The sequence below is a fragment of the Phaethon aethereus genome (genome assembly GCF_964289735.1).
Source record: "Phaethon aethereus genome assembly, chromosome: 9".
NCBI classification, from domain to species: domain Eukaryota; kingdom Metazoa; phylum Chordata; class Aves; order Phaethontiformes; family Phaethontidae; genus Phaethon; species Phaethon aethereus.
The window spans coordinates 14,461,375-14,482,943 of record NC_138585.1 but is presented as its reverse complement, the minus strand read 5'-3'; the positions used below and the strand labels follow the sequence as shown (position 1 = coordinate 14,482,943).

The following is a 21,569-nucleotide window of genomic DNA, read 5'->3' as shown; positions in this document are numbered from 1 at the left end:
GCAAATTAAATGTTGTATAATTATCATTAGTAGTATTTTATCTTACGCAGTATAATTCTTTTTATTCTTTTGTTAAAGGCAAATCCCCCTCCAGTGCTGGTGAATACAGACTCTTTGGAGACTCCAACATACGTAAGCCTACACTTGCATTCACTTTTAACTTTAGATAATGTTTTTGGTATGTAGCTGTGTAGGTCTGTTGTTACTGGTTGATGAAGCCTGTTTCAGCTTTTTGGTGGTGCATGATTTCCTCAGCTGTCCGGATGGTTATTTGAAGTCCTTAAATAGTTGTTTCATGGAGGAAAAAAAAAAAAGTTGTAGATTGCAGGTGGAGGGTGCTCTGTGAGTACTAGTGTGTGACAGTGCAAAACACAGTTGTTTGAACACTGAACCTTTGGAACCTCAGAGAACAGTCTGTTTCTTCAACTGTGCAGGCAGATGTTTTAATATTTAATGTGCCATTTCCGTTGCATTTCTCAAAAACACTTCTTAATGCAGTTGACTATACTTAGGGTTTTAGTGCTCCAAATGTTCACAAAGGTGTGTGTGTTCTGTTTGAAACATTAAAGTAGTAAGTGTAGTTATAGGGAGGCTAAAATTTGTGTTTAGCAGTATGTGTTTTGTGATAGGAATACCACTGGGAGATAGAGACTTCACTCTCTCACAGGCTTTGGAATGTAAGTTAGTTTGGCATAGGTTTCAGGTATGAATTTTCCTCCTGCATCTTCCTCCTACAGTTACTTGTATCCCACTTGCTTGTTGTTTTCCTGCATGGTGTTAATGCCTGTACTAATTTCTTTATTGTGTTTATTCTAGATACTGGTATTAGCAAGTAAAGAGTAAATCTTGTCCTTGTCAAAAGCATTCATAACTTAACATTGCTAGAAAGGAGCTGTAATAGTTCAATGCAGACAAAAGCATGAATTAACAGTTTAAGTAGAAGACAAAAGATTAGTATAGTGACATAATTGGCTCAGAAATGAGTCCTAAGAGCGATAATGATGCCTCTGACTAAAAGATCACAGCAGTAACCTGTTGTGTGTTATGCAAATACGGTTTAGAAAAGCTTGCTGGAGGTGAGGTGTCTCCCTGCACGCACTAACTAAACCAAGAAGAAAAGTGATTAATAAATACGTATTCATGTTTCAGAAGGTGTCACATTCACAGGCACGTGGAAGACAGTAGCTAGTAGAAATAGGAAGAGAAAATAGCATTAACAGAACAAACTGACACTCAAAATTATAAGCTATCTGAATTACCAGTTTGCAGTGAATATAAAACAAACAAGCCCATAGCTATCTGTAATCTAACCTATTCTGTAAGCATAGGAGATTGAGTAAAGGAATATCCTTCTAGGTTCCCAAGTAGCTAATAGAATTGTTAAGCAGTAAGTAATATAAAGTGGTACTTGTAGATTCATGATGAAGTTACCTCACAAAAACCTTAATTAGTAAAAGTTTTTCTATTGAAAGAAGAGAGAAGCAAAATATGAATCCAGAAAGTCATCAAGGAACCACCAAGAAACCTATTTTTTTTATTCTTTGTAAAAGACCAAGGAAATACAAACAGAACTCAAGTTGGCAGCACATGAAAAGACTAACCATAACGAGAAATTAACTTCAGTACAGCCAAAAGGTTTTAATCAAATTTTGATGGACTACTAATAGGTTTTCAGATTCAAAGAAGATTTCTGTGGCATAATTACAGCATTTGTATAGAACTGCCTTCATCCAGGGGAAGTCCCTGTAAATAAAGCTTGGCTTAGTGGATCTGAGATCACTTCAAAACTTGCAGAAGGTAGAATAGTACAGTGACTTTTATCATTTGACATATCCTTGCTCCTGCCTTTGCTAATGTTTGGTTTGTTAGATAAAATAAATTCAAAAGTAAATTAAAAAAAAAAAAAGGGGGGGGGGACACACTATAGAACGGAGCTAAAGCAAAAGATAAAAATGATGGAGGTTCTTGTTTGCTCCTTTTATCTAGATTATATTTTAAAATTGGATTACAGAGTTTTGTACATGGAAATAAACAAGAGACTGATTAAATATATTAGGAATTTTTTTTGCTTAATGGTAATGAATAGGGAAATGATTAATTGTCCTTGTTACCGATTTAAAAAAAAAAACAACCCACATACCGATCAGTCATCATGAACCATTTCCCAGGTACTGTAATACTAGATGGCTGGTTCAGTTAGCACATGTTGTCATTCTTGTAGATAATAGCTCAAGGACTAAGCTAACATAAAAACTTCTTGATCACAGTGGCTTCTTTTGTGTTGGTGTAGTAATAGATACAGTTTCACGTATTCAGAAGGTCAAGACCTCTTTCCCTTTTAATGGAGAAATATCATGTGTTAAAACCACAGTATCTTTTCCACTGAGCAGACTGCTAAGGACGTATCACTTTTGTGGTAATGTGCAAAGAGAAAGATAACAATATATTATGTCTGGAATAGACATGGCTTCTATTGTATTAAGGGGAGATATAATTAGAGATTGAGGAAAAACTGTAGTGAGGGATAAATGAGCTTGATATTAGACAGCCTCTGGATATTGTGGCATATCCAGCTTTTGGCGCTTTTAAATGCGTTAAGCGTATGAGGAATGATGTAGATGTGATCTTAATTTTGTTTGGGGTGAATTAAAGTCCTTTTTTAAATTATCTGCTAGAAGACTGTACAGACTTGAAAATGCTTTATACATATGTTTTATATCTTTATAAAACTTGCATACTGTGTTAAGAGTACAGAAGGCTACCAGATATTCTATATCTGAAGAATAGATAAGGTGCTTTGTAAAATAATAGTATAAATGTTATTTTGTATCTTGTTAAACATTTAATCCTAAAAGTCTTGAAGTAGGGAATTGCCTGTAGCTGCATGCTGCATATGCAGCTGTGGAGGAATGAATTTGAGTTCCAAGATATCTTAGTAATTGGAAAAAAATAAGTTTTAATGTTACTTTTATATTAAATATGGTTAAGGATTTGATATTTAATTGTTTTCACTTAATTTAGATGTTTATTATTTCTGTTATTTGATTTTGCCTTTTTTCTGTAGGCAGCAAAGAATGTGGGTGTCCTTTCTAACTTGAGGACAACAAGGCTTACTTCTAGTATTTGGGTTTTTCATCTAGTGTTAGAAAATATTCTTCTAAACTCTTCTTCTGGTTTTGGTCCTGTTTTAATTTGTTGACCTTTAGTATATATGTAACATGATAAATACTAATATAAGTGGTTGTTAAATGTTGCTTTAGAAGGGTCTTACCAATTTCTAGTGAGAAATGGTATAAAACATCAGTCTTTTTGATTTTTCTCTGCTCTGTGAGGAACAGCAATTTGAAAATAATGTTCTGTTTCTTTATACAATTTCTTTTCTACCCCATGACTCCTTCCTTTTTATCTCAGTTTCAAGTTTCTGTATGGTCTGAGGAACATCTGAGGATCTCAAGCTTTTTTTTTTTTTTTTTTCTGGCAATCAGAAGCAGAGGGCCTCTGCTCTACAGCATCTATGTAGAACAGTCTGCTCTCTGAAATCTTAACTTTTAAACTCATACAAAATAATGTCTGATGCACGTACAGAGCAGTGTGAAAATCACACATCCCCTCTGAGCTCAGTGGTCACTGAATCAGCTGAGATTTGATGGGAGTGAGCTGCAAGCTGAGCCAACTGTGTTGTGTAAAGTGTAAAATTCTCTGTAAGTCTCACTTTTCTTTCTTTATAGGTCAATGGCACGGATGCAGATTATGAGTATGAAGAAATTACTCTTGAAAGGGTAACATGCTAAGTGTCTTTCTGTAGTCTGTTTTAGAAGGGATTTGATACTTTAATATGAAAAATTAACCCAATCCTTACTGCGGGTTTTGTTTTGTGTGGTTTTTTTGTTTTGTTTTGTTTTTAGGTAGATTATTTAACCTAAAGAAAAAAAATGCACCCAGGTGTTGCAGCAGGAATAGAAGTTTTTATTGAAGTCCTTGACAGTTAAGAGTAAAATGGGGGAAGGATTGCCCTGAGACATACTGCATTTAATGTTATTATCTAAGCTTGTAGAGAGTAATAACACAAATTACTATTTCATCTCCTATATTGCTATTTATGATAGGCTTTTATTTATTCCATTAAGTTTTATATTGAGATTCAGGCTTCCAGTTGAGATGACAGGTGACACCTTGTCATATGCATTCCTTTGTTAGGTTTACAATGTAGAGATCTATTTCAGTTCTATTTTCTTGAGCTGCACTCTTAACAAAAAGAAAGAAAGAAATGGTTGTATTTGATAGCAGTGCAGCTCTGGTGGTTACTGAGAGGGTGAAGAGGTCTTGCAGTTGATAGTAAGGGCAGGCAACCTTTGAAGAGAAATGTCAGTCTGAGTCTCTGCATCTGGGAGGATATATTATATACATGACACAAATTACTTGGGGACTTCTCTGGGAAAAATGATTTGTTGCCAATAATTTAATGAAGAGCAAATATTTGTGTGAATAATCTCAAAGATCTGGCTCCAGGAAGTTTTTTAGCTAGGTTATCAAGTTCAATTCCGTGAGAAAGCTGGGGGGCGTGCAGGGGTGGAACTGTATCTCTTACAGTTACACAATGACTTATGTTCTCCTTACTTATATGAAAATAAGTATAATTACATCTTCTGTATGTTTATATGTAGTATACTGCTTAAAGTGTCTTATAATATTTTCACCAGTGAAAATGATACAGATTTAGTTCTATATTGAATCAGATAGATATACTAGAATATCTTTTCCCCAAAAAAGACATGCGTATATTTTTCTTTCCCCCCCTCTACCTTTAGGGAAATTCAGGACTTGGCTTTAGCATTGCAGGTGGTACAGACAACCCACATATTGGGGATGATTCAAGTATCTTCATTACAAAAATAATAGCTGGGGGTGCAGCTGCACAGGATGGAAGACTACGGTATGATGACTTTCTGAGTTGGGTTGTTAAATGTTTATTATTATTATTTTCAAATAGTGAATAGAAGCCTTTCTGTTACTTTTAGTAGTTTTATCATGCTACATTTTAAATAAGCTTTTCTTACAGAAGTATTTTGTAAATAATGAAAAATGTTTGAGTGGGCCATTTTTTTTTCCCCAACTAATAAAATCTGCAGTTAAGTGAAATTAAGTGAACTTTTATCTTTTCTATTCAGTGGTATAAATTGATTATACCATATGTTCTTTAGTCCTTAATTCAATATACAAAGGAAAAGTTTAGACGGGTAGGACAGATAACTTTTGGTTATCCACATGCAGATTTTCTGATCTGTAAGAGAGTTGAGCTTAATAAGAACCTCTTTTTATGCCCATATTTTTTGTCAAGAGCTTGCCCTATCATTTTTGGTGCAGATGCCTGATGCCTTATGTTTTTTAGTCCTAATAAGCTTATTTCAAGGCTTCATTTCAGCTTGTTGGCCATTGTCAGAGGTGCATCTGGCAGAACATTGTGACAGGTGGGTCAAGCATTGTACTTAGTATAATGAGAGCTCAGTATTACTACAGCAACATGTTAAATGGACTGGAAGACCAGCACTTAAACAGCTTGTGAAAAGCAGGCATGGAGTTTGACTTGTTCATAACCATGGCTTAAAACTAGTGTGTTCTCATTGTGTGCCTCCTTGTTTCTGCATTTTTGAATTCTTTCTTCTATCCCTAAACAAAAGGTAGTTTGTAAAAAGCTTTTTTCAAAATACTGTTTAAATGAAACACATGTAAGATGGTGTCCTCTTCAGCTGTGAACAAAATACTGCCTTTAAATGTTTTCTAGTGATCCTTGTTTTGCTTTTAAGCACTAATAATTAATTTTAGAGCATTATCTTGAATCAATGTAATTTTGAAGCAAAATCTATGTATCTTAATCTGTTAATATGTATGTTAGTGTATTATAGATAAAATATTGGGATCCTAATGTGTCTGCTCAGCTTTAACACAACAGCTGAACATGAATGTTGCTGTCCCTAGGGTTAACGATTGTATTCTACGAGTAAATGAGGTGGATGTTCGTGATGTGACACACAGCAAAGCAGTGGAAGCATTGAAAGAAGCGGGATCAATTGTACGATTGTATGTCAAAAGAAGAAAACCAGTCACAGAAAAAATAGTGGAAATCAAACTTGTAAAAGGCCCTAAAGGTATGTAGGAAGTATAAAACTTCTGTTTCACAGGAAGGATGGAGTTGACGATAGATTTCTGCATTTACTTTTGAAATAAGGTAGTACCTTGCATATGAAGTTCTATGACATGCAAAATAATGAAAAATAAGATAACGGCGTCTCAAATGCTGAATTTTCATCCCTGTATCTTGAAACTGTTCTTGTAGAATGCACACTTTTCTTTCAAACGATAAAAATGTGTTTCTGATAGTATTTAGTAAACTTTAAGTTCATTAAAAATGGAAGTAAAATATTTAATTGAATTGTCTAGAAAGATCTTTGAGAGACTAAAAACATTTAGATAAAATATTATTTTGTTTCTCTATGGGAAAATGTTGGACAATAGTTCTTTAATATCAGTGGTGATGCTATAGCTGTGCTGTGTGCATCTTTCATAAGGCATGAAGTAAATGATTTAGATTTTGATTTTTCAGAACTTTTATAAATATTATGTCTTTTCCAGAACTTTCTGGAAAATTATGGAGTTAACTTGGAAAGGCATCCAGTATTGCCTCAACCTGAGCCTAATATTTTTATTTTAAATATGTGTGTATATGTGATACAGATAGCATTATTTATATAATAATTTGAATCTAATGAATGCTAAAAGGTTTCTTGAGTAATGACTTTATCTTCAAGCAGGTCTTGGTTTCAGTATTGCTGGCGGTGTAGGCAATCAGCATATACCTGGAGACAACAGCATCTATGTAACCAAAATCATTGAAGGCGGGGCAGCACATAAAGACGGCAAACTTCAGATTGGAGACAAACTTTTAGCTGTAAGAAAGAGCTGTGTTGTTGTTTGGTTTGGGTTTTTTTTAATGGTCATTCACTTTTAGGGCCCAGTAAGGGCATGATTCATTTTGTGGTGTAGTGTTATTTCATAGAAATCTGTAAAAAAATTCATATTGCCAGGAAATCAGTGATAAAAATGTAAATCTGCAGTGTTCAACACCATCTCACCAGGAAATCTGAAATCTGTTCCTCAGCACAATGTTTAATGCAAAAACTGTATTAATCAGCCTGTTTATTTCTGATGCCTGCTATTATTTTTCTGGGATCTGAGTGATGGGAGTGTAAACCAGCATACAATGGAATTGTTTCTGTTCTCAAAAAAAAAAAAAAAAAAAAAGGAAAGCAACTCCATGTACTAGTGGCTGGCCAGCCTGTAGTGAAACTGCTTCTTGTATTGGATTTCAGTGTTTGTAATGCTTTTGAATGGCTTTTTTTTTTTTTAAGTCAACTTTTAATTTTCAATGCACAAAGAAAAATAACTTTCAACTTTCTTAAATTCCATCTGGAAATCTAGTGTCCAGCTAGAAAAAGAAGAGCCGGGAATTTCCACATGAATTTCTGAATTGTAAATTCAACTCTTCTAAGGTGTAATTGCTTCTCCCTCCTATGTCTACGAGGCAGTACCTGCTTCTCTAAGGGCTCTGAGTACATCTGTACTCAGGGTACATGACAGCAGAATGTGTGCTCTAGTGCTCTTTGAAAACTAAGAAACTGACTCTAAATGTTTAGTGCAGAGTTTCCCATCTGTAAATAGACTTTTTGGGTAAGTTTGTCACTCAAAAATGCAGACCTGGGAAAACTGAAGCTACTTAAAGACGAAGAATCCTGGGATTATCCCTTTAGCTAAAGAATCCTGCTTTTTTTGAAGTATTAGGAATGAGATCTTGGTGTTACAATGGATAGTTCTTTGAAATCAGCTCAAGACAGGAGCAAATCCTCATATGAGAATTGGGAGGAAAAAAGAAAAGAGAGAATATAGTATGTATACTATACAATAAGTATACACCTTCATATGCCATGCAAATTCACAAACCCAAAGATGCAGCTACCTGATGATAATGCTGTTAATATTTGATGGTTTGTAGCTTTAAAATCTGCATCATAGCAAGTGTTTTGATTATAGGACTTCCCCACAGCGTAAGGGCGCTGGAAGGCATCCTTTTAATGGCAAACTACTTTCCGCAGTTATAATTTGTCACCTGTACATGAAAATTTCATGTTAACTTGCCTGTATCATAAAATAATGGAAAGTTTTAGGGATTTTTTGTAAGAAATTTCTGAGACAGATTACTTTGTCCAGTATTACCTTATCCATTAAAAAAATTTGCCTGACAAAATTAAAGTAGCTTTGGATCATACCAGATACTATTTTGGGGGCGCAACAAGCATATGCAATATGCAACTGGATATTGTAAATATAATGTCCTAATTTATTGTATCTGTATTCATTCTCTCAGTTCATTAAGTTAGGAAAGAAGTCAGTAAAATGCCATCTATAGTGTCTTCTGATTAGCTGAATTTCACTTAGTCAAAGCCGTAGTCACTAGTGTAGAGACAAGCTCCCATATTTTGCAGAATGTAACTTTCTGTCTATATGCAATTACTGCAATTGCCAATGCACTGCAAAACTATGTTTAAGTCATCAGGAGTAGTAGGAGTTTACATCTGTTTTGTTTTTGTGTTTTTTTTAATCAGTAAGAGGCATTTAGAAAACTTCTACGAAACTCTTAGAAAATACAGACGGAAACAATATATTTAAGCAGTAGAGTTTTTCCCCCAGAAATAACAGAATTGACAAGGCCCAGTTGTTTTGACACAGTGTGTAAAGTTAAGTAATCAGAGGAAACTGTCTTTGGTCCCTCAGGTTCAATGCAGTACAAGCCTTATTTCCCATGTTGCCTGGAATTATCTGCAGAAGTTACTTCCCTCTTCAAAATACGGAAGAGAGGGTCAGCAACTCAATTTACTAAGGCATTATATGAGATACTAATTGTTAAAGGATTTAATTTTTTTTTTTTATACTGAAGTGCTAGGGTTTCACCTTAATAGCAGTAGTTTAAAAAAACCTGTTGCCTGTAAAGTTAAACTAGTTCTTGTCACTTGGCATGTAAATCAGTTAGTCACTGGGATCTTCTCTGGTTTTGATCCCTACTTTTGACCTCTTATGAGAATACGTTATCCCATTATAATGTGTAGAACTTAATGTCATGACAAGATCATGTAGGATTTATTCTCGCTAGAAGAAATGTTGTTCTATTCAGTGTTTGCAATAACATACTGTGTCAGTGCTGTGATTGTGCATGCTTATGGCATTTTGAGCCTCACATTTGTCCTGTTAGGTTTCCAAAGTCATGTGTACCTTCTTTACAATGCTACAGTCAATACAGTTTATTACAATATTTTGAGGAAAGACTTGTCTGTCTTATATATCACAGCACTACAAAACATCTTTTATATCATTTTTATATAACCAATTATGTCTGTAGCACATGACTTGTAATAAACTCTCAGTGCCATAGTGCTCCAACAGCTTTCAGTGAGTGTCTTATGAGAATCTACATTTTTTTGTGTGTTGAGAATTTGTTTGTTTATTTTATCTTCAGGTGAACAGTGTTTGCTTAGAAGAAGTTACTCATGAAGAAGCAGTGACTGCCTTAAAAAACACATCTGACTTTGTTTATCTGAAAGTTGCAAAACCCACTAGCATGTTCATGAATGACAGTTATGTCCCTCCTGATATCACAAACTGTAAGTTCAGCTTATTTTTGTGATTTAATTTTTTTCCCTTTTAAGTGTTTATCATATCCCATTTTAAGTATTTTAACAGCATCAAGCTTTTAAAATTGTCCAGTGAGAAAATCTGATGTAAGAAAGTTGATTAATCAGGAAAACTATATGCTAAACAGAATAATGTCCTATAGCTTGTGTACTGAAAAGACAACGTCAGTGGGGCACTTAATGTGTTTCTGTGACTGATGTGGCCTAGTCCTCGTGACTTGATGTTTCTGATCACTTCTTGATGAGTACAAGGAGGACACGTGCCTCATTCTCCTGGAGGCTGTGAAGAGTAACAAACAGTGCACTGGGTAGATGTTCGGTGCCCTGTGAACTGAGCAAAAGACAGTACTGTTCTAGGTAGAGGTTAGTGAAGTTCTGACTGACTTTTTTCTGTTTTCCTGCTTTATCATGAGCTGCTCATATTTGAATAAACTAGACTGGGAGGAGAGGGAGGTCTTTACCTCTGCCTGCAAATGTATTGTGAAATTCCATGTTAACTTGCTTGAAATCTTACTTCAGTTTTGACATAATTTTTGATAATTCAAGTGAAAAAACAATGAATACGATATTGAAAATAATTAGAAGAATTTCTTGTTTACATAAGAGTACTACTCACAGGAGTCTTTTTGAAGTCAAACATCCAAATCCAGAAAGTTCAGGGTTGAACTACAATGTAAAGAGAAATTTGAATTTAATGTAGTATCCGTTCAAGAGGGATATTACTGTCTAGTGTTTGGAGAAAGGGATAAGAATGATATAACTGTATCTTTCCAAGACTGACTAGGTGGACTTTTCTGGATGACCAGTTTTACTCATCTTGTCACATAAAATGGTTCTGGGAGAGAGGTTTTTTAGGTTTGTTTTGGTTTGTGTTTTTTTTTTTCTCCTGCTGTTAGATACAAGTAATTGATACGTAGCACCAATCTGTTCAGATACTACTTCATATGAAAAAAGGAGCACTTTTGGGCTACAAAGCCACTGATGTAACCTAAAACAGTATGTAAAGAACAACAAGGAAGAAAGAAAGGACAACAAAGAACAAAGGACTGAAGTGCCTTGTAAGCCCATCATTTATTGGCAATAGCATCACAGATTCACTAAAAGTTGGAAAGGACCTTTATTATCAAGTCCAACTGTCATCCCAACACCACCATGCCCGCTAAACCATGTCCCAAAGTGCCTTGTCTACATGTTTTTTGAACACCTCCAGTGATAGTGACTCTACCACCTCCCTGGGCAGCCTATTCCAATCCTTGACAACCCTTTCGGTGAGGAGATTTTTCCTAATACCCAACCTAAACCTCCCCTGGTGCAACTTGAGGCCGTTTCCTCTTGTTCCATCGCTAGTTACCTGGGAGAAGAGACCAACACCCACCTCACCACAGCCCCCTTTCAGGTAGTTGTAGAGAGCGATGAGGTCTCCCCTCAGCCTCCTCTTCTCCAGACTGAACAACCCCGTTCCCTCAGCCACTCCTCGTAAGACTTGTGCTCTAGACCCTTCACCAGCTTTGTTGCCCTTCTCTGCACACGCTCCAGCAACTCAACGTCCTTCTTGTAGTGAGTGAGGGGCCCAAACCTGAACACAGTATTTGAGGTGTGGCCTGTGTACTGGTGTACTCACCAGTGCCAAGTACAGGGGCACAATCACTTCCCTACTCCTGCTGGCCACAGTATTTCTGATACAGGCCAGGATGCTGTTGCCCTTCTTGGCCACCTGGACACACTGCCGGCTCATATTCAGCCGGCTGCCAACCAGCACCCCCAGGTCCCTTTCTGCTGGGCAGCTCTCCAGCCACTCTTCCCCGAGCCTTTAGTGTTGCAAGGGTTTGTTGTGACTGAAGTGCAGGACCCAGCACTTGGCCTTGTTAAATCTCATACAGTTGACCTCAGCCCATCGATCCAGCCTGTTCAACAGCTACAGTATCTTAATTGTATTAGTAACCTTTATTGAATTACAGTTTGGAGCTTGTTAATTTTTATGCCTTCACTGTCTTATTAAAAGGATGTTCTTTAAGGCTCCATTCTTTGACATAAAACTTATTTTCAGCCTTCACTTATTCAATCCTAGTTTTGTATTCGTATATACAGTTAGAGAGCAGCCATTTTGTTATGGTATCTAGTTTGTCCAATAATTCAGCCTTTCCCACTGTTTCCTTGGAAGGCAGACTTCTTTTTCTCTCTACATCGTAACTGACGTCTTCATATGTTTCACCTGGAATTCATATTTTCTGGAACAGAGGTAACCTGATTTATACGTCGCGTTCCTGGTAGTGTTGCAGTAATGCAATTACACTGCTGTGGATGGTGATGTGCCAAACATAGAAGTTTCTTATCTATTGCTATTGTATCTTGATTCGACCACTGGGATATTTACGTCATGAACCTTTTGTTGCGGCAAAGGCAAAGCCTGAAGAAAGTTTGAGGAGACGAGGGCAGAGAAGGAGCTGGCTCCTGATAATTTGCCCAGTCCTAATAACTCCATGATACCCTGATATTGGCAAAAGTCATTGTTGTTAACTCTTGCTCAGTGCCTCTGATTATAAAAAAAACAACTTGGTCTAAGACTTAAATGGAAAAGAACAAAGTACTATAGTAATTTAGAGGACTGGCTGTCTCTTCTGGGAGAACTGAGCTGAAACTGTTCAGTTTGTGTGAGTGGAGGAAGGAACCTGTAGTAGGATTTGACAAACCTACTCCTTTACGAGGCAACTGTAAAGGAATGGTTGGATATAAATGTAGAATCTTATTTTAAATTCTTACGTGCTTTAGTACTGTTCATTAAATGGTACCTTGATCTTTAAAAGACTGTAGACTTAAAAAGCTAAGAACAGAGATACCAAATTCAGTGCGGCTGATTCTCGGTGCTGTAGTTCAGTAGTTTGTGTTCAGGTAGGTGAGATCAGGCAGCTGAGAGTCTTATTCGAAGCAGCAGTCGTGTTTTCTCTGTGACTACAAATTGGTGTTCTTTGGGTGATTGTTTTTATATTCACGTTATCTGTATCAGTACGTGCTTTTAAAGGAATATTTGGTCTAGCAGTATGCATAAAGGCATGCTGTTGGCCCTCTTCTCATGCAGTGAATTAATTTCCCTCAAACGGTGGATGAGCTGGAGACTCAGTTCATTGAAGTTAATTGCATCATAACATAAGGCCATAAAAGAGACAGTGGTATCTTCAAGAATACCTTCTTACCATGTCCGTTAGCTCTTCAGTAGACTTCTGTCAAGTGTAATCCCACATGATTGCCATGAGGATGTGCACTGCCATCTTGCCTTGAGTCCTTAATTTCCCTCATGTCCCCAAGACATGACTTAGTCTTGCATGCATTTTCTGGAGGTAAATGACCTGTCCACAAGTGTAGACCCTCTATTGACACATTCTGTCCTTCCTCCCAAGTTCTTCTCTCATTTGACTGCTCTGCCTGTAAGTGGGACTTCAGAGAGCCAGTGGCATTCTGTGCAGTCCAGTGTTGTGTCCTTTGTGTGAAGTGGCACTTCTGTCCACCGAGAAGTAAAAAGCCAATCTCCTGAGCTGTCATGCCCCTTAAGCTCCAGCAGCTTCTTCTGGGAATCTTTCTCCCCTTGCTGAAGCATTCTGAAAAAATCAAAAAAGATTTCTCAGATTCCAGGTGTCTGTCTTCTGTCCTTTGGTGACCTTTGACAAGGTTTGTGGGATTAAGTGCTATCTGTACTTTTGAGTAGGTTTTCTGGGTTTCATTTCATTTAGCTGCAGTTTTAGCATTCAGTTCTCTGTCTGAAGTTACTCTTTTTTACGCTGTTTCTGGTAGACTTTTGTCAACAGTTAACCAAAGAACATTTTTCTGCAAAGTCCTGGGTCCTTTGAAACTCCTTTGAAACTGTTTCTTTTCCTTACAACAGGAAAGCCTTTCCTATGCAAACCTTCATACACTTGTGTCTCTCTGTAAACGGAAAACACAGCTGTTACTGCAGCTGGTGTGGAAACTCTGGATTGATACTGCCTGAATTTTGCACACAAAATAGATCCAAAGATCTTGCCTGAGGTGTTTAATGACTTAATTCAAGGAAATCAGTTTAGCGTTCTCCTAAATCTTTCACTTACCAGAAACAGCTGCATATGGCTAAGATGCTCTTTTTCTAATACAGTGCAGAACAAAAGCTTTTTCAGGCCTCCTCAGTATTTTCATGTTTACAATGGAAATTTCAAAGGGAGATACCAATCTTTCTCAAAGGCCATTGCTTCTTTATAAAGGAGTACTATAACTTTACAACTAGAAACCTTCCACTTTCTGTAAGGAGCTGCTCAGTTAGATAGAACTCATACCAAAAAATGGTGGCTTCTCTACATAGTATTTTAGCAGCTGATGTTTTCAGGGCCACCATTTGAAAGTTTGTTTGCACCTTCATTCTTATCTCAGATGAGACCTCCAAAAGTGGTGCTGCATTTGGCAGAGCAGTACCTGGCTCAGGAGCTTCAGGTTAGGGACTCGGAAGGGATTTTCCCAGATGACAGATATTAAAGAGGTCTTTTCTAGAACTACCTGGATTGTGAATGTTGAAACAGTTATCAGTCTTCCTTCTTTACCTACTCACCTGCAGTTGTTTTGAGACATGTATTTGTAATCCTCCTTTTTATTTCTGTCCATCAGAATCCTCTTATCTAGGTTCTTAGGAGTTGTGGCCCATCGTAAAGGACAAGTAATACATACTATTTCTTTGACTACCAAATCTCTTAAATTTGCACAGAGGCTGCCCGTGGATATGCCCATTATAAATGATGTTAAGGTAGAAACCCTGTCTAGTACCTGAGTATATATGTAGACTGCTTACTGCCCAGAACTCACGTTGTTTGTTTGGTTTTTTTTTAATTTGTGTGGGGTTTTTTTGTAACACTCATTTTGTCAGGAACATCTGAAAGCACAGTGCACGGTACCTACCAGCTTGGTATCTCTACTGTCTGCAGAACATGCAGTAGATTACTCATTATGCTAACATGTGTGAACATGGTAGTTCATTCAAAAGTCCGCAAAACACCAAATTCAGAGTTTGGTTGTCTTTAAGACTTTCTTCTGGAACTGGTCTAGTTTAGTTACAGGGCTGCCTCACTTTCCCTGGTCTGAGGGATTTAAAATGTGGAGCTAAGGATACTGAAAAACTGTTTTGAGAACGAGGTTCACAAATTTCGGTATCTAGGTTTTCTGCAAAATCTGTTTTCTTTTAGAACTCCTGTAGTAAGAATACCAGCCACACAATAACATGGTCTTGTCATGTGGTCTGATGGCGCAAAAGATGAGACAAAGTAAATTAGCATCCATCTAGATAATGAAAAATAATTTGATATTTGATATTTCTTTGGGGTTAGTGTCTTTGTATCTGAGGGACATTTGATCAAGAGGTTTCTGAGATGCTGATTTATGGCAGTATTTATTGAGAAGAGTACAGATCCTGCCAACATAATTCTTTGTGCACCTGGGGCTAAAAGTTGACCTCTATCATATGATACTTATCAGAGTGAGTGAAGGGCTTCCGGCCGCCTGTTGGGGAAATTAATGTTGAAAATCTTGTTAAAAGAAGAACTGAGGCGGGCTGAGACCAGAGCATTTAGCAGGGAATGAATGTGGAAAAAACAGCTCATAGCTATACGCTGTAGCTCCAGAGACTGGTACTGTGAGCAATGAAAGCTTGACCACAGCGCTTGACAGTCTGGAATAGTTGATTGGTATGCCTGTTTCTATCACTTCTGTGAGATTTTTCTTTTAACCCTTGAGGTGTGGATTGCTAGTTTAAACAATTCCTCTCCATTTTCTGACTCAAGAAGAATGCAGTTATGAAGGTTGTTCTTTCTGAGCACATTGCCATTTGAGTACTCTTCTCCTGTGTGGCATCCAGTCTCTGAGGCACTGAAAGACGAGAGCTTCCAGCATAGGAAACACGGAATTTCAACCAAAAAAACGGTGTTCATTGTATGCAGGGGAGCACCAGCAGCACTCTAGGTGGGATGTTCCTGTGGACCGATGTCACCCAGCTGGCTAGCACTATTGGCAGCTAAACTGATTTGTGTGGTTAATAATCATAGTCTTCTATAGTAGGTCAGATGTCAGTAGGCAAAGTAAACTCAGTAATCTATATGTAAATATTGGTCATTAAATGGTTTGTGGAACAAATGTCCAGTAATTTGTTGGTACAAATGCTTTTAAAGTTATTCAGTTGAAATATTACTAAGGCTTTCTGGAACTTGCTGTTTAAAAACACCAGCATTACCTGTACAGTACATGTTGTAGAATATCAGATTCAGAAAAGCATCTACACCATTTTTGAGAGACAGAGGACTTGCTTCTTATACAGGCCTCCTTTGAAGACATTATTAATCATGTATTTTTGTCTCCTAGTCAATTTTAAAGTATTTGTCCTTTGTGTGTATTGCTACAGTATTTCCTCTCTGCATTGAGAAATAAAATACTGCAAGGTAGGGAATAACCTGTTTTCTCACTAGAGGCATAAATGCCTTATCACTCCTTAAATGGCATAAATACAGGAAGAGAAGAATGTGTAATACCAGTAAATTACAATAAAGTTTTAATTTTATTTCCTATTTTAGAGATTATACTTGTGATTGGTGTCAGTTTGCAGATAATAAGGAAATAATAGGAAATCTTCCATTTCATTTTTGTGTAGAACCGTTATGTCAGTGGGGGGTGGATTTGGAAATGGAATTTCTCCTTAAGAGTCTTTGGCTTTCCCTGTCAAAGCCAGTTAATTTTTTGCATGTAATTCTCTGTTCATCCAAAACACAGTTCCTTTATCAGTTACATCAGTAATAATATTTCCTTAGAAATAGAAATTTAGACCCGATTTAGGATTCAGCAATTGATGGCTTGCCTCTTATTTCTGTCATGTTCCTCATGAATATTCTTCAGGCATAATCTCCAGCTAAAACAGTTTTAGGAAAGGCGCAGTCACGTTTTTTTGCAGGAACTCTGTCGAGAGCCTTTCTATACCTTGTAGGTTTGCTTCTCTAGCACTCAGAACACCAGCCTTGAAAAAGGACCTGACTTTTCTAAGCAAGTACCATTGTAGAACTTTATAAATCATGTTCCACAAGTCTGAAATAGTAAACTGTTATATTGCTTGATAGCCGAGTTTTAGTTACATGGTAAAAGGATACAAAATTTAAAAAATAAGAATATGTGACAGTATTAGATAGTATGTATGTTTCTGGACATGATGCAGTTAAAAGCTTTAGGAACCTTTAAAAACAATCAAACGAAAAGCACTGTAAGTCAATGAACATAGAATTTTTTTGTGAAAAATCTAATTACTTCCTATAAAATATCCATCTATATAGCTGCCACTGACTTGTTAAAAGCAATTGTAAATTCATTTTGCGAAATTAAAAGATTTAGTGCATGAACAGAATGTACAGTGGTGCTATACTGTGCTACAGTTGTTTAGTTTTTTTAAATCAAAACCCATTTTCCACTAATTGGAAAAGAGCTCATAAAGTCTGCATTCCATTTTTTTTGTGCTTTAGCTTTAAAATTTTTGAGGAAGACCAGAATAACTATATTTATGTACAGTAGTAATTTTTTAAAGTATCACTTGCTTTAAACAAGAAGTTTGTACAGTGTTGTGGAAATACACTTTAGTATCAAAATACATGCATTATTCTCCATTGAAAAGTAAATATTGCTGTATGGTTTGGTAATCGTTGTGAAAATCTGCTGCCAAAATCCTAATGTGTCTAAAAAATTATTTTTGAAATTGACAGTAAACTGTCCAAATCTGTTACTAGTGCATAGAAGCTACATATTGTGCCAGGGGCAGACAGAAAGAATTTAGTAGTGGGATCTGTAGTCTTTGAATCCTTGCAGGCGGCAGAAGGATGAAGATGCAATGTACATGTGTTACAACTGTTTTAAAAAATGGTTTTAGGAGTCGTGTCTTAAACAGCTCCTAGTTAATTAGGGAATTCTCAAATATGAATGTTTTTGCTGATCACTTGGGTGTTCTCTTTGCTGTAGACCTCATGAAACTAACTTGAGGAAGCTTCCTTTCGTCTGTGTTGTATAAGGAAGACAGGCTACTTCTTGCACTCGGGTTCTGATTTTTGCTGAAACCACTAGTGAATCCAGAGTTGCAATTTCCAGGAGTTCTGCAGAGTCCCACACTACAGCATGCAACTCACTGTGTGCTGGTGTCTCTGAATAACACACTTGAATACTTTACCAACTAGTGCTTTTAAACTACCTACGCTGTTAATAGTGGATTTTAACGCTTGCTGAAACACATTCTAGAAAACTGAAAGAACTCTAATATTGTGACAAAGCTTTAAAGAATCAGAAGCTGTCTGGCTAATCAGGTCTGATACCAGATGTCATATGCCAGGTGTTAAGGTACTATAGGTGGTTACCTATCTGGCTTGGTACTTCTGTTAGACCTTTGATCAGGGTAAGACAATGTTGATGTGATAACATTCTCCATGTACAGAATTTACTGCACACAGGTTTACTAGGAATCTAGAATAATACAGAATAAATCCAGCACAGATTGGGTGGTTTGAAAGCTGGCTATTTAGCAAATCTCTCATATAAAAATACTTTTGATGAAGTTTCTATGTGATCAAAATGTTCTACCAGTGATCTAAAAAGGAAAACAAAAAAGGAGAATATACAAGTTACTTCTGCAGTCTGTGTCATGTCTATTCAGTTAAAAAGCTTTGGTTTTAGTGTAAATCCTCAAAAGGTCAGGCATCACATCAGATACAGCAAGTGAGTAAAAGCAGAGAGAGTCTGGCAACTTTAGTAATGTTGAATCTTCAAGTGTCCCCACCCTCCATGTTTAAGCCTCAAAGCTTGAAGCACCTCCACCAGGAAAAAGATACTCAGTTGGAGAATATGCAGTATAATAGGAGACAGTGGGTATGACTATGCCTGGTGAATGGACGCTTAAAATTGATATGCCTAACTTGGAAATATAATGTACCCTTTTAATTATTTATTAGAACATTTCTTCTGGAATTGTAGAATACTTTCCATCATTAAGATACTCAATTTTTCTAGTATGTGTGTTATGGTTCAGGTAAGACATATGCACTTCATGCACAGATTTATGGCCTGTTTTGCAAGGGGTTAAACTAAATCCTTTTAATACTCCTTTCTAGTTTTAATCAATGAATCTGTGAATAAGGCAATTGACCCTTGCGGTACAGTTGAAATTTTTTGCACTAGATTGTTTATTCCTCTCAGTAAATTGATACATCTTAATCTGAAGAGTAGGAGGTGGAATAATCCTACCTTTGTTTCTTGATGTGTGCTGTTGGCTGAGCACGTACTAGCATCACTACCAGCACCTATGCTATTAAAGATGGTTTTGTTCAGTGTCTAAGACATGTAACACCCCTTCCTCTTCAGACCTGGTAGTCAGAATGACGTGGAGTATTCTGGAGATGCTAGTGTGCTCTGCACCAAAGCATTGAAAAGAAAGAGGTAGGCAGTTTGGAAGAAGTGTAACATTAAAATGTGTTATTTTCCACTGTTGCTCCAACATCGTGATTTTTAACAAACTGAAATTCTTAATTGACTTTGGTCAAGTTGAAGACAACTTTAAAAACCAGATAGATCTCCAGACTGTCCTCATGGGCTTCAACTATCCACAAGTGCCTGTTTCTAAAAAAATATTTTTTTGAGACACAATCAAACTGAAAAATTTGTGACTTAAAGTGTGAGAACTGAGAATGTGTAGAGGCGACATAGTATTTTAGAATGATGATATTTATTATGTATTGTGTGAACTGTTATATTTTGTTTTTAGAAGAGGTCACTCCTTATAATACTTTGTTTCAGTTCCTCCAGCTCTTTTTCCTCATTGTCTTAATGCTTATTTTGTTTTAATTTTTTTTCCTTTTTGAAGCTTATTCTCAGCCAGTGGATAACCATATCACTCCATCTGCCTACTTGGGACAGTCGTTGCCACCAGCATCACCAGGGCGATATTCACCAATTCCTAAGGGAATGCTTGGAGATGATGAGATTACCAGGTAATGAATAACCAAAGCTACATGTCAAATTAGTTAACCAGGGAAACTCAGAAGATGTGTTTGTGGGCAAAATACTAGTGAAATACTATATTTTATTTCAAAAAGTAAATGCAAATCCTTAGTTTCTTAACACTTGTAAACACTGGTGTAAGGAGGAAACTAGATATATTTAAAAAAAATATATATATATATACACACAAGCACACATATCTGTACACACACACACACACACACTATTTATCAGTCCAGGAATAGTATTAAAGTCAGAATGCCCTGCCAAAATGCTCCATGAGTTGACTGAGCTTTTTAGGATGGTAGTACGAGCAGACTAGAAGTTATTTCTTATTTTAAAGCCAGCAATGTTTTTTCTTTTCTTTTTTTTTCCACCACAGACAAGCGTTTGTTTTGATGGATTAGTAAATCCAGAAAGGCTAGAGAGCTCTTAATCCTTTCCCATTAACAGACTATACATTCCTGCAGTGATGCAGTAGGTTGCATTAATCTTTTGTTTATCATCACTGATAAAGGGAAGCTCTTGTAATTTCGTTACCTTTCTGTTCTGCAAATATAGGGATGTTATACTGTGTTTTCAGTATGTTGTTGCTAAATTCTGTGTCACGTGATCATCTGATATGGATAATGTCACTCAGTTTCTGAGGCAGGGTCTACCCAGGATTGAAACATAAGTGGTATAATAAGTTGGAGAGTGAATTTTAGTTTATTGGAAGGCAGGAGGGCCTCAGATGGGTCTTTGTTTTTAACTTTGGCTTATATGTGCACCCAATGCTAAGTGATTCTGTCCTGCAGACAGCATCGCTGAACTTAGTGGTTTTATAGCTTTCCTTTAAAATTACTGTAAAGGGAGGATTTAGATTTCTTCTGAAACGCAAGGACTATTCAGAGAAGGCTTTAGGTGATCTTCTTTAAATTACCTTCCCATCTGCCACTCTGTCCATCCCAAAAAGAGGTTTAGAAATCTTGAGTAGTATTTTAAAAGGTATTCTGTATTTATGTTCTCTAACTGCAGCATTTTTCTTAATGTAGTCATGTGATCCAGAGCAATATACGTACATTTTCACAATGTCATTTATTTGTAATAAAATAGTACTCTGAAAAGGTGAATTTAATAGTTGATAGAGGGTGAAATATAAGAATTTGATGCTAAGTTGATTTAAGAGCTAGTGTAAAAATTGAGTGATTTTTTAAAGATAGGACTAGATAATATTTTTTGTTTGTTTTAGAAAAATGCAGCTTCTTAGTTTATCCTATAGATTAATAATTAACGTCTCCAAATACTTAAGAATGTCCATGAATTGTTCTGTAGTGCTCTCTAGTGACTTTTAAAATGCAGTGCACAGTTGATCTGCTTTATTAGAAATATCTGTTTCTGAAATCATTTATGCTTTTCTTAGATTAGATTAGATTTTTGGAAGGAGTGTTTCTGTATTAGAAGTTGACTGGCTTTATCTTAACTTGATTGGTATTTCTTCTTTCCTCTTCTTATCCAAGCCAGGAGGAGATCCTATAAAAACAATGCAACAACTTGGTTTAGATTTAACTTTTTCAATTGCAGTTGCTGCAAATACATTGCAAATGTATTTGAGAAATGCCATCAATTCTGATTTTTTTTTTTTAAACGCCTTATGCATATTTCTTGAATTGTTCTTTGCTATCTTTATTGTTTTATGGCTGGAGAGCTGCCTGGCAGAAAAGGACCTGGGGGTCTTGGTTGACAGCCGACTGAACATGAGCCGGCAGCGTGCCCAGGTGGCCAAGAAGGCCAACAGCATCCTGGCCTGTATCAGGAATAATGTGG

The 21,569-nt window shown here is 36.6% G+C and overlaps 1 protein-coding gene across 5 annotated transcripts in view; it reads left to right on the top strand.

Annotated features, from left to right (window-relative positions):
• Window positions 1-21,569, top strand: part of DLG1 (discs large MAGUK scaffold protein 1) — a gene marked incomplete at its 5' end in the record, with an annotated part of 140,766 nt that overhangs the window by 75,175 nt on the left and 44,022 nt on the right. For all 5 annotated transcript variants that reach the window (XM_082003803.1, XM_082003805.1, XM_082003804.1 and 2 more), the window contains 7 exons: window positions 79-132; window positions 3,729-3,779; window positions 4,809-4,933; window positions 5,977-6,146; window positions 6,810-6,946; window positions 9,566-9,710; window positions 19,627-19,753. In XM_082003803.1, coding sequence (XP_081859929.1) covers window positions 79-132; window positions 3,729-3,779; window positions 4,809-4,933; window positions 5,977-6,146; window positions 6,810-6,946; window positions 9,566-9,710; window positions 19,627-19,753 — 809 coding nt within the window. The remainder of the gene's footprint in view (window positions 1-78; window positions 133-3,728; window positions 3,780-4,808; window positions 4,934-5,976; window positions 6,147-6,809; window positions 6,947-9,565; window positions 9,711-19,626; window positions 19,754-21,569) is intronic.